The following is a 13,456-nucleotide window of genomic DNA, read 5'->3' on the forward strand; positions in this document are numbered from 1 at the left end:
ACCTTGGTTTGCAGTGGCAGCTAGAATTAACCTGGGAAAACCACACAGACAGATATACTTGATAGGTAGACGTAATGCCCCTAACATTTAGGTTATATTTCAATGATGGGAGCATTAGGATATTCCATTTCAAGTATGATAAAACAGACTGTAAACCAGTAAGAAAGCATCTAATTGCATTCTGTCATACCATCCCATGAGCAGTCAGCTGTGATCGGAGCAGGTTATTTCATTTGTAAGGATGAAAGCAAGTTGGTGCTGATCATTCTTGGAGTTAATAAAGAGTAAATATGTCTCTCATTTTTATTTTTTCATTGTTCCTTTAAACACAATAGACACTGATGTACTCTCCATTAATTCTTTAGCATACAACACGGTTGTTAGCATGCTAAAAATGCTCAATATGAATTATTCTGGTACCTCTTTTTTTCTTGAGCTAAAGCTGTTAATGTGAGAGGCTTTACATTTAAAAATATACCTATGCCATGTAATCGTTGGTCTTTGAACAAGTCAGTCATTAAACGATTTATTGTGCAATTACTATATGCCAGCCCTATGCTCAACATGGTATATTTTATATAACTCCTGCTTTCTAGGATCTTATAATTTAGTTGGAGAGAGAAGATCAATGCACAAAAAAGATTATTTTGTAAAGTTATTTAATCTAACTGCTTACACTTTCTGTGCTTATATTCAGACTGCTAAGAATTGCTAAAGGAAAAAATATATGCGTTAAAATAGTGCGATCATTAATTCATAGTAACTCAACCCTAACTAGACAATCAGCAGTTCCTTGCAACTTTTCTGTATTTCTCTAATCAATTATTCCTTCTATTTTTTAGAAGAGCCATTTCAAATTTCTGTACTTTCTTCAAATCTCTAACATCACTACTTCCTTCCTTCTTGACTAATAAACCCCAATTTCTTGTTATCAGAGTAAATTGAAGATGAGAACTCCTTTAGTGTCCTGCCTTTAAACCTGTAATCTTAACCTTTACATCATCCTTTTCTTCTTCCCTTCTAATTCAGTGGAGAAGTGTCCTGTTGTCTCTAGTCACTAATTTATCCCAAACTATTTATTAAGTTCAGTTCAGGTGCTGAGTGTACACTGGTGAGAACCAAAGTTACAGTTTCTCCCCAGAGCTTGTATTTTGCCCAAGACTACTTTGCTTTCACCTGAGCTATTTTCAGTTTCTCAAATAGGCCATGTTTTCTTTAACTCTGGGTCCTTGAATGCATGTTTTCCTCTGCAGAGATGTTCTCTCCCCCAAATCTTTTTTTTTTTTTTTTTTTTAACCCTGGGTCACTTTCATCCTCCAGGTCTCAGAACCTACAGTTAGTCTTCTCTGACACCCCTCCCCAGCTCAAGATAGGCAACCCACCTCTGTGTGCCTACAGGCCTTGTTCGTCTCCTATCAACACTTACTGCTGGGTTTTTATTGTCTCTTTTCTTGTTCAACCCTCCACTAGAAAAGAACCATAGATCTCTGATTCACTCATGTGACCACCATGTTTGGACTAGTGCTTGGCACATGAGTAATCAGTAAGTGTGTGTTGAATGAGTTAGCTCATTCTATTTAAATGGAAGTGGAAAGGCTGATACAGATCATTGGTTTTACTGGAGTTCGGCTTAGAAATGAACTACTGTAATGGGTTTGAGTTGTCAAAGACTTGAGTGTTCTTGAAAATTAAGGTTGGAAAGGCATTCCATATGTGGGGAATAGGCTTAACAATAAAAACAAACAAACAAACACTATAGGAAGATCAGCTTGCATGGGGGGAAGCTTAGTAGCAGAGAAGTAAGAAATAGTGAGAAAAGGGTATGTAGAATTCTTATAGAAAATAACCAGTGATGGACAATTTCAAATAACAGAGCAACATAGAATTTCAGGGAAAAAATAACCTGGAAAATATTTGCCAAGCAGATTGGAGAATCAGGTAGGGAAAAATGGGAATCAGGGAATGTGGTCATGAGACTTCTACAATAAAGCAGGCATGATTAGCTAAACACTTGATTTACTGAACTAGGCATAGAGAGGGAGTTTTACATTTACATTTATATTTATATTCACAGTGGCTTCTGATAAAACATAATAACAACTACTATATTATACTATATTATATTATATTATATAACTATATTATACTTTATTACAAAAAAAATCTTCCGATAACTCTCTGCCAGATATCGTAAGAATCCCTAGGATCTGGTGGTGAATAAGTGTGATCAAACATTAAAGAGCTTCTAGTTTAATCTGAAATATTAATCTCATTAGAAAACACAGAAGATAGGAAAGGAGGCTAGTTTCAAAGGGAGGTTATAAGTGCATTCTTTCAAGCTTTTGAGTTGAAGGTGACAAATCAGCTCCCAACAGTGATGGAGGTACTACAGGAAGTGTAGATATTTATCAACCTAGCAGTGATAGTTGAAACAAGAAATGGATTCTCCATGAGAAAGAGATTGTAGATAGAATAAGATTCTGTGGAGTATGCTTTGGAGAATAACTATGATTCTAGAGAAATGGCCATCAAAGTTAGCATGTATCCCTGGGGTTTCTGGTTTAGGATATCTGCCATGGGCCCCAAATTTTGTAAATCCAGCAAGCTCCCACATGTTAATACCACTGGTGTGAGGATCTCATTCTGAGAAGCAGTGTTTTAGAGCCATCGAACAAAGTTAAATAAAACAAGAGAAGTAGCAAGAGAAATAAAGAAGAAACAGGGCAGTCTAATGTGCGTGTAGCAATGAAAAAGCAGTAGTAATGTTCTATGTAATACAGAAAGAGCAAAGGCCCATCAGAATTTTGCAGGTCTTTTTTTTTTTTAATTTTAAGATTATATTTATTTATTTATTTATTTGACAGAGAGAGAGAGAGAGAGATACTGCGAGAGAGAGAGAACACAAACAGGGGGAGTGGGAGAGGGAGAAGGAAGCTTCCTGCTGAGGAGGGAGCCCAACTCAGGCCTCGATCCCAGGGATCTGAGAGCATGACCTGAGCTGAAGGCAGACGCATAATGACTGAGCCACCCAGGCGGAAATTCTGGATGACTGGCTGGGCTCTTTGCCTGCTGGAAATGGTACATAGTTACCTCACTCATGTTCATTGTAGGAGAGGACAACCTACATACATATGTACATACATTCATACATACATACATACAAAAGATTTCCATTGGAAAGAATGAGAGACATGTAGGCAAACACTCCGACCATAAAGACTGGATGCTGTATTAGTTTACTGTGGCCGCTGTAACAGATGACCACAAACTGTGTGGCTTGAAACAACAGAAATTTATTCTCTCAAAGTTCTGGAGCCTGGAAGTCTGGTGTCAGCAAGATTTGTTCCTTTCGGAGAGCTCTGAATGTTTGTTTCATGTCTCTCTTTTAATGTTTGGCGGTTGCTGGCAATCCTTGGCATTTTTTGGTTTCTAACTGCATCACCACAACCTCTGCCTTTGTTGTCACCTGCACTATTCCCTGTGTGCCTGTGTTTCTATGCCTAAATTTTCTCTTCTTACTAGAAAAGTATATTCAGAATAACCCCATCTTAAATTGATTGTATCTTCAAAGACCCTGTTTCCAAATAAAGTCACATTCAAAGGCACCAGAGCTTAGGAGCTTAGCAAATCTTTTGATGGGACATAACTGAACTCAGCAGATGCCACGTGAAATTGTGGTATATGGAGCAAGATAGGTAAAGATTGAGAAAGGAGTGTGGGATGAGAAGATAGTAATGTGAAACGGTATAAAGGAAAACCACTAAATTGGAGTTGGGAAGACAGAAGGGGAGCTCTCTCATGCCCTAACTGTTACGGTCAATTGCAGACCCAATAGGAAAGACATACTTTGCGAGTCCTTAGACTTCAGCTACTACTTTACCACCCCAGTAGAAGCAATAAATGTTTCCCTCTTTACCCTGACAACAGCCCAGCCAGTGAGAGACTCGCAACTCAGACAGCAAAAAGCCTCTATACTCCCAGTTTACTGGAGTAGACTTTTTGTTTATAACAGCCCTTCCAACTTTCTCTTTTCCTCCATAAAAGAGTGCTCCTCTTCTTTGCTGTCCAGTATTGCCTATAATTTTACTATAGCTTGCTTGTTCCAAATTGTAATTTTCTTCTGTTGCCAAGTAAGCTCACTTTTTGCTGATAAAATAACTGGCAGTCTTATTTTTAAGGTTAACATTAACCATAGGTAACTGTTTAAAAGCTTCGGCTCTTAAGAGAGAAAAGGCTGGGACAAGTTCAAAAAAAGATATTTTCAGGATAGGACAGAGGCATGGTCAGAGCCAGAGAAGAAAAGCATTGAAGGTAAGAGATTTAATATTTTAGAGAGGGAAGAAAAGAAATAATGAGTGAAGTTCTGGAGTGGAAGGGAAGGTTTAGGCTTAGAAAAAAATGAATGAAGAAAGCTATAAGACATAGAGAATTTTTACAATAAAATAGTCATTAAAGTGATGTGTTAAAAGAATGAGTGGGTATTATGAGGTACATTGAGAAAAAGTTTGTGAACATTGACTGTGATAAGTTAATTGGGTGATCTGGGAGACATTATTTTTTTCTTTTTTTTTTTTTTTTAAAGATTTTATTTATTTATTTGACAGAGAGAAATCACAAGTAGGCAGAGAGGCAGGCAGAGAGAGAGGAGGAAGCAGGCTCCCTGCTGAGCAGAGAGCCCGATGCGGGACTCGATCCCAGGACACTGGGATCATGACCTGAGCCGAAGGCAGCGGCTTAACCCACTGAGCCACCCAGGCGCCCCTATTTTTTTCTTTTTTTAAAGATTTATTTATTTGAGAGAGAGAGTAGGGGGAGGAGCAGAGAGAGAGTCCAAGCAAACTCTGTGTGGAGTACAGAGCCCAATTTGGGGCTCCATCACACCCTGACCAGGACCAGAGAGGAAACCGAGTGAATCGCTCAAAAGACTGCATTACCCAGGTGCCACCATGAGAGAGTTTTAGGATTGAGCATGCTTAGCTAGGGCTGTGGGAATTTTTTTTTTTTAAGATTTTATTTACTTATTTAGTTAGTTAGAGAGCGTGCATGAGCACGTGAGGGGGGTGGGGGGGCAGAGGTCAAGGGATAATCTCCCGCGGACTCCATGCTGAGTGGAGAACCTGCCTCAGGGCTCAAACTCCTGACCCTGAGGGAAGACCTGAGCCTGAAGCAAGAGTGGGATCCCTGACTGACTGAGCCACCTGGGCACACAGTGCCATGGGAATTTTAAAATGAACCCCTTCTTTAAACCCCAAACTTTGTCTTTTGGACCCAGGGAGAATCCAGAGGGTAAGTAAATAAAGTTTCGGCTTTTAAACTATACCAACAGTGCCCCGTGAGATTAATTAGTCTTTCAAGTTAAAACGAAAAGCGCATTTCTGGTGTTTTTTAAGCAAAGTTTTCTGTCTGGAGAGGAAGAGATGTCAGTCAGCTCTCTGTGTGGGCCAGACTCACAGGTAAAGTTTTGTGTGTTGTTTTTTTTAACTGAAATGCATTTACATGAGGTTAAATTGCCTGCACCAATGGGTGTTTTCTAAAACAGGGCTGGCCAGGGGTTGGGCTGGATTCTGGTTCCTGTAGTAAAAACATGTAGTCAGAATGTAGAGAATACCACTAGTGTTTTCTGTAAAGTAGAAAACGCCTTACCTCGCGGATCCTAGATCAACTCTGACAGAAGCAGCCTGCTTAATAATAGCAAATTGTTTGGAGAAGCCCCAAATGTGTTCTCTTAGGAAAGTCACATAAAATGAAATTGAACCATTATTGAATGGTTATAAGACATCATGGGGCTTTGTTCTTTACACCCACAAAAAATATATGGGAACACTGTAATCATACGACTCTTAAGCATTTGAGTTTTTATTCCGAGCTTCCCAAGCACAGTATCAGTCTATGCTTCCAAGATTTTTTGCTTTTATTTCCTCACCTCTCAGTAACACCTTCTCCTCACCATAGGCAGGCAACAAGGGGAAAGCGTGAACTGTGATCTGTTCCTTCTCCTGTTCTATTTTATAGGATGAAGAAAAGGTTTTGTGTGGGAAAAGCTTAAAGGTTTTAACAAGGTTCAGACATTCCTTTCCTTATGCCTGCATGTTCTGTGTTTACCTGAGAAATTTCAGTTTGGGGATATGCAAGAAATACAGAAAGAGGAACCCAGCTTTGTGCAATAGATCTAATCCTGAAATTGTTTGCTCGTCATATGTTTGTCAAACACATCAGTTTTTAATTGCTTCAGGAATTAGGTGTTTAATTTTCACCTGTTTTTTGTTTTGTTTTGTTTTTTGTTTTTCTTACTAGGATACCGAAACAGCCACTGATTTTACTTCCCTTTGCAATTTTAGTATTTATATTTTTCTGTGTCAGCTTTGTTTCTTACTGGTACTGCGTAAACATGTTTAGGACTATTCTTAATAGTCAACATTCTACAGTAGGTCGTATTAGGGTCAGTGTTTTTGCTGAGACCCACCAGCTCTTTTCACTGTGTTTTATAATTGATTAGTCTGCCATCACCTTATGGTCCAGAGCCATTTCTTCCTCCCACCTCCACCCCCAGGGCCTCTCTTCTCTTCTCTTCTCTTCTCTTCTCTTCTCTTCTCTTCTCTTCTCTTCTCTTCTCTTCTCTTCTCTTCTTCTCTTCTCTCCTTTTCTTTTTAAGATTATTTATTTGAGAGAAAGCAAGAGAGCAGGTCAGGCAAGTGGGGACAGGCAGAGAGAGAAAGATAAGCAGACTCCCTGCTGAGCGGAGTTTGGGAGGAGGGGGCAGAGAGCTCGCAGGGCCATTTCTTATTCCTAAACACGTCTTTTCAAAATGGTGATCAGTTCTCTAAATTGGTCACTTCCATAAAAGCAGTGTTTTTGTTATTTGTAAGGCTTCTTACCTTTAAATCGTAATACTCATCGTATTTATCCCATTGAGGACCATTCTGGTTTATCATAAGTACATGTTTTGAGTGTTTGCCAAGCATTTCTGTCCGAATTTCCAGCCTGGTGAAGCTGGGATTTTATGAGCATCGTGTAATGTAAGTCAGGGCAACTGACTCTTCAGTCTTTTAGTCACCGGGAATCCGGAGGATGTGTTGGTTTGAAAGGTGCTTTCCCTGTTATCGATTCTAGCTTAACCTTCAAGACTCAGCCCAAGTGCTAAACCTTCTGTTGATTCTTCTCCTCAGAGGAAGTCATGCTCCCCTCTAGGCTAACATAACATTATAGGACTCATTCTAGTGGGTTAAATCATGTCAAGATGTTTAGGTATTGGTTTCTCAAGACAACTTGAGAGCTTACTGACAGCAGAGAATTCTTACTTATCAAGCATCTGGTATGTGCCAATTACTATAGAACATGGATATACTTAGTCCCTTATCACAGATGAGACAATTGTGGCTCCAAATGACAGAGTCAGTAGATGGAGGAACCAGGGCGTGAAGCTGAATCTGCTTTAGCCCCGTTGCTGCCCAGTGGTTGGCATAATCTCTGCGCAGACTGAGGACAGAGATCAGAGTTGACCCAAGGCCAGTAATGCCTCATCCAGTTAGTCACTCCAACTAACAGTGCTCACTTTTCCAGCAGCCCCTCATTCATTAAACCTCAAGCTTCCTCTTTAAGGAGAAGTTTTCTCAGAGATCTGTGACTTTCTCCATCCTCTTAAATTCATTTGTTCATTCATTGTTCATTCATCCCTTGAATAATTAGGAGGTCATTATATGACCGGCCTTGTTCTGTTGCACAGCAGAAAATGACACAAATCCCTGATATGGACTTCATATTTTCATCAAAGAGACAATAAAAAAATAAAATACATGGGTGACTTATATGTTAACAGGAAATAAGTGCTAAGGTAAAATGAAAAGTAGCTTGGGATAAGGAACTGGGATGTATGGTTAGGAGACAGTGTTTAAAAGGAAGTCAGATTCAGGCTCCTAGAGAAATTAAGATTTGAACAAAACCCTGAAGGATGGAAATTCCAGATAGAGGAAACAGCTAGATTAAATGCCTTAAGGTGGGAGTATGTCCACTGTGTTCTAGAAGTACCAAGACTGCAGCTGTGTCTCAAATGGAATGAAGAGGGGGAATATTACATAATAAGGGAATAGAGTGGTCCTAGAATGTATGCAGCCCACCCCTGCTTTAACAAAATATATCTGGAGAATACCTAGTGCCTCCAAACTGATCATTTTGGATTGCCCGGTAGTTCTAGCCCACATTTGTCTTCATTGAGTAGTCTTCCCCAAATCAATGGCACTGTCTGGGCTTAGAATATTGCCTCAGCCAGGTTCAACCACACTCACTTGTATTTCTGTAGTGTTTAGGTCAATTCTTTTACATTCTATTGACCACAGTTGACAACAACTGGTTATATGATTCGTAATAGGTACTCAAGAGATATTTGTTGAATGGATGGATACATGAGTGAATGAATGAATGAGAACTGATTTAGTCTTACAACACAGATGGATGCTCCCACCTATAAATAAATTTGTGTTCTAGCTGTAGAGATAAGCTACATATTTACTTATGTTAAATTAAACCTCTGGAATATGGCTGAGTGTTGATTAAATGCTGATTACTTTTCAATGTATCCATGTTCCATCAAAGAGAAATCAGGGACAGTTTTCAATTCTGTACCCTCAGAGGTTCTTACTAAAAATAGCTTGTTTCGCCTTGAGCAGAGTCACTAGTTTTTAACCTAATCTCCGGGGAAAAAATTATTTCCTTTATAGCTGATATATTTATGTGTATAGTATAGTGATTTCATTGTCTTGGTACAGTCTTCAACTTCAAATGTCAACTACATAGTTATTCCCTTTGTTGGACTTAACCTTATTTACAGTGGTAATTTGTTTCCTTAGCTCTTCTATAACTCAGTCAGTCTGTGGCATTTACTATTATTATAGTGGATGTAAATCAGAGTCCCTGGATTTGTTTTAACCTTTTCTTTCCACAGTTTGGAATGACTTCTATACTATTATAAATGCAATAGATTGATCCTAGCATGTGGGTATGAAACTTTTGTAAATGTATTTTTTTTTAATTCCCCTATAATCATATATAAATGTAAAATAACAGCTTTGAAAAGCATGAGTTGATATGCATCATAAATTTCATAGAAAAAGCCAATTGGGAGCATTTTATTTACTCTTGGTCATCTTTTGCTCGATAAACAAATTCTTTAAATTTGAGGCAGATAGATACATTTATAGATCTATGGGATGTCAAAACATCAATAAAGAATAATTACCCACTTTAGTGGAATATTAGATAACAATTATTTTAATTGCCCTAGCAATTTAAATCCATTTTGCATTTTTAACAACTATTATAGTTAATTTAACAGAAAAATTATTTCATTTCAAATGTAATTTCAGAGGTGTAACTTTATAATTTACTATGCCATTATTTTTCCATTATCTAATCACTTATGCCATTAGAAGCCCCATTCAATATTTAATCAATAAAAGCATAGTGAAGGGGCCCCTGGGTGGCTCAGTGGGTTAAGCCGCTGCCTTCGGCTCAGGTCATGATCTCAGGGTCTTGGGATCGAGCCCCGCATCGGGCTCTCTGCTCAGCAGGGAGCCTGCTTCCTCCTCTCTCTCTACCTGCCTCTCTGCCTGCTTGTGATCTCTCTCTGTCAAATAAATAAATAAAATCTTTAAAAAAAAAATACTTAAATAAAAGCATAGTGAAATGGAGCTTTTTTTTTTTTAAAGATTTTATTTATTTATTTGAGAGACAGACAGTGAGAGAGAGCATGAGCGAGGAGAAGGTCAGAGAGAGAAGCAGACTCCCCATGGAGCTGGGAGCCCGATGCGGGACCCGATCCCGGGACTCCCAGGATCATGACCTGAGGCTGAAGGCAGTCGTCCAACCAACTGAGCCACCCAGGCATCCCGAAATGGAGCTTTTTTAAGTGTTTTTCATTATTGCCATATAAAGTGCCAAAAATTTTTGTGATTGTTTTATCACAAAACAGGTACTTTTTTTTTTTTTTTCCAAAAATACAAGATAACATAGTGGATGGTTTGTTTTAAAAAAATTTTTCTTCAGCTAAGTAAGTCATAGAAATTTCCTATGCCTTTAGTACAAATTCTTTGATTTATATTTATCTTTCTGAATAATTTGTATGGTAATAATTATAGTTTTGAAGTTCAATGAATATATAGGCTACAAGTATTATATCAAATGTGTATTCAGTCATATCCTGAAAAAGACCTTTTTATTTTTTCACACAAAGGAGTCTATCACTCATCCTTTGAAAGTGCCCCCATAATGATTTTTAATAACTTCTTATCCTTCCATAGTTTAATATAAACAAAGTTTTATAAGCTATAGTACAGTATAAATTTGTCTCTCAAAATAGAAAATTTCCATGTTTAAAATTTTACATTCTGTGATTTGTTATAAAAGGTAAAATACTATTTCTTGTGTCTTTAGACTGTGTACAGAAACGATTCATTTCTCATGTGTTACTACCTCACTAGCACTTAATATGTGTGAATATGAAAATAGGACAAGGTGGCCAGAGAAAAAAACAAGGACAAGCATCTAGTTTCTTTTTGCCTTCTCTCTGAAATTATTACATAAATATCTCATGTATCTTCCTTGTGGCTCTTGTCTGAGAATTTGTGGAATTTTCTAACAGCTGTACTTTTAATCCAGAAATGTCAAGAGTATCTAGGTCTCTACCCAAATGATTTGCAATTCTTCTCTGTGCTAGGAGAATAACAACAAAGACAAGCTCATCAATTCCACATGAGCAGGGCTGAACTTGTGCTTTGCCTGCCTCACTGAGGATTCTTCCACATCCTTTTGCCAGATCCCTATTTGGCCAATCACCCATTATCTGCTAATTAGCTAGGGAGCAACAGTTAGGTGAACAGTCTTGAAATATAACAAAACTAATGGCCACATGGGCTTGACTTCAAGAGCTTTGCCTCATTAGCATTAATCAACAAACCTTCAAATAGTTAACAAAATCGACTGAAGTAGAATCATTACTTTTAATTATTACTGTTGTAATAAACTGAGGATTAATTTTTTTTAGACTGCTTAAATATGGCTAATTGCATTTTCTTAAAAAACAACAACAACAAAGCTTTTCTTTTTCTTTCCCATAGGTTTAGGCTTCAGTATTGCAGGAGGTGTGGGGAACCAGCACATTCCTGGAGACAACAGCATTTATGTAACTAAAATTATAGATGGAGGAGCTGCACAAAAAGATGGAAGGTTGCAAGTAGGAGACAGACTGCTAATGGTAAGTGTGACTCATGCAAAACTATGTGTGTATTTATAAAGCTCTTGTTTCCCAGGGTATGACTGTCTCAGTTCAGGCTGTCATAACAAAATACCATAGACTAGATGGCTTACACAACAAAAATTTATTTTCTCGGAGTTCTGGAAGCTGGGAAGTTCAAGGTCAAGGTTCTTTCTCATTCACTTCCTGGTGAGATCTCTCTTCCTGGCTTGCAGTCAACCATATTATTGTTGTGTCCTCACATGGCCTTCCACCTGTGCTTGGGCTGCGAGAAAGAGGTCTCTCTCTTCTTATTGAGGCCACCGGCCAGTCCCATTGGATTAGGGCTTCACCCTTAACTCATTAAATTAATAACTTTAATTACCTCCTAAAGAATCTTTCTGCAAGTATAGTCATATTGGGTGGTGGAACTTCAGCCATTAAATTCCTAACAGGGATCACGGGCAGAAATGGAAAAAAAGGAAGAGCAGATTTTGTGGTAGGAGATTTCGGAAGTTCGTGTACAATCATATCTGTTTGTTGACATTTTAAAAACAAATCTGAATTTTCACTAGTTTTCACAGATAGAACAAGACACAGATTGTTATTTTTCCAAGGTAACCTATTAACCCAAGAGAGTGTTACTTGCCTGCTGTTAGTAAGGTGGGCTTTGCATAACAAAGGGTTCTCTGGTTTTTTGATACGTACATTTCTGTGTCTCCCTGTGGTCCCTTGTTCAACCAGTGAAGACAGTATAAACAGTCCCTGATTTACCAGAATTCATAATCTAAGTTCTGTCACATGTGTAAATGGATCCTTCCCCCCACCCCCACACCCCCATCAGATAGGATTAAGGCTATTTTATTTACCATCTGCCTACATGCTTCAGGACCCTGAGCAATGACTAGCACCAACACATGGCTGCCCTTCCTAAGCCATGGAGTTCTAGGATAAACTAGAGCAAAATTAAGGCATGACATAAGCTGTACAAATTTGGAATTGCACTTAATAAAACTACTTTATCTCTATTTACTATTTTATATCAAACCTACAGGATAATAAATACTGAAAATTAATAAAAGAGAGCTCTCAAGAGAAGTATATTATGTCTGCCCTTGTAGAACATGACCTCTAATCTCTGCAAGGAGGTGTAGCACAAGTGAGAAGTGTTTGGAAAAGGTCAATTTATATTCTCAACAGAATAGTAATTTCTGTGACATGTGCAAGCTTCAGAGGTTGAACCTCAGTGCATTGTGCCCACTTCCCTGGGCTTTAGACAGCTTGTCCTTGGTCCCATTCATCTAGTTTCATAGTTGTCAATGATCTTGGTATTGAATTACCTAAGTAAACCTTTATAATAATCTTGATAACTAATATTTATTCGGCATTTGCTACATTCCATGTATTTTTAAAAGTGCTTTTTTGTAATGAATTTATTTCTCACAACAAGCTGTTTTGTATAAGCAAAGAGGAACTGAGGTATAGAGAGGTTTATTAACTTGGCCACAGTGATATAGTTAACAGTAGACAGAACTGGATTTCAAATCCAGGAACTGAGGCTTATAAGCACAAAGCATGATCTTGCATTTGTGTCTAGAATTTGCCAGTCGATTCTTTACTTCATTTTTTTACTTACTATTCATTCATTCATTCCTTTATTTAGCAAGTAATCTAATGAACACCTATGATGTCCAAGGCAATAACCACTACTCAGGAAGTAACTCTGTCAGGAGAAAATTTATGATCATACTGGATGGGCAAAAAATGTGGCATTTATGACTTGCGGTCAAAGTAGCAATGAAGAGTGTGGGCTTCTTTACCACCTGAAGTTTTTCTCTTTCTTTCTTTCTACCATTTTACTGTAGTATAGTTGATATATAAGCAGCTTTACATATTTAATACATAGAGCTCCATGGGTTTGGGTATTAAATATATACCCAAGAAACCATCACCATTATTAAGGCTATAAATATATTCATCATTTTCCAAAGTTTCTTCTCACCCCTATTGTTATTGTTTTTATTATTTTGTGCTTGTGTGTGGTGAGAACACTTAACATAAGATCTACCCTTTTGGTAAATTGTAAGTATGCAGTATGCTTTTATTAGCAGTAGACCCTATACTATGCAAGAGAACTACTATTTTCATTCTTGAGACATTCTGCATTTTCTTGTTGTTGTTGGCTGTTTTTTGTGTTTTCTGAATTTTTTTTTTTTTGCCTTTGATGTAAAA

General features: G+C 37.9%; 1 protein-coding gene across 10 annotated transcripts in view; it reads left to right on the top strand.

Annotated features, from left to right (window-relative positions):
• The window catches only part of DLG2 (discs large MAGUK scaffold protein 2), a 2,065,329-nt gene that overhangs the window by 1,560,358 nt on the left and 491,515 nt on the right, over positions 1–13,456 (top strand). For all 10 annotated transcript variants that reach the window (XM_047691101.1, XM_047691090.1, XM_047691092.1 and 7 more), the window contains one exon: positions 11,109–11,245. In XM_047691101.1, the coding sequence (XP_047547057.1) occupies positions 11,109–11,245 (137 nt within the window). The remainder of the gene's footprint in view (positions 1–11,108; positions 11,246–13,456) is intronic.

The sequence above is a fragment of the Lutra lutra genome, chromosome 10 (genome assembly GCF_902655055.1).
Source record: "Lutra lutra chromosome 10, mLutLut1.2, whole genome shotgun sequence".
Taxonomy (NCBI): domain Eukaryota; kingdom Metazoa; phylum Chordata; class Mammalia; order Carnivora; family Mustelidae; genus Lutra; species Lutra lutra.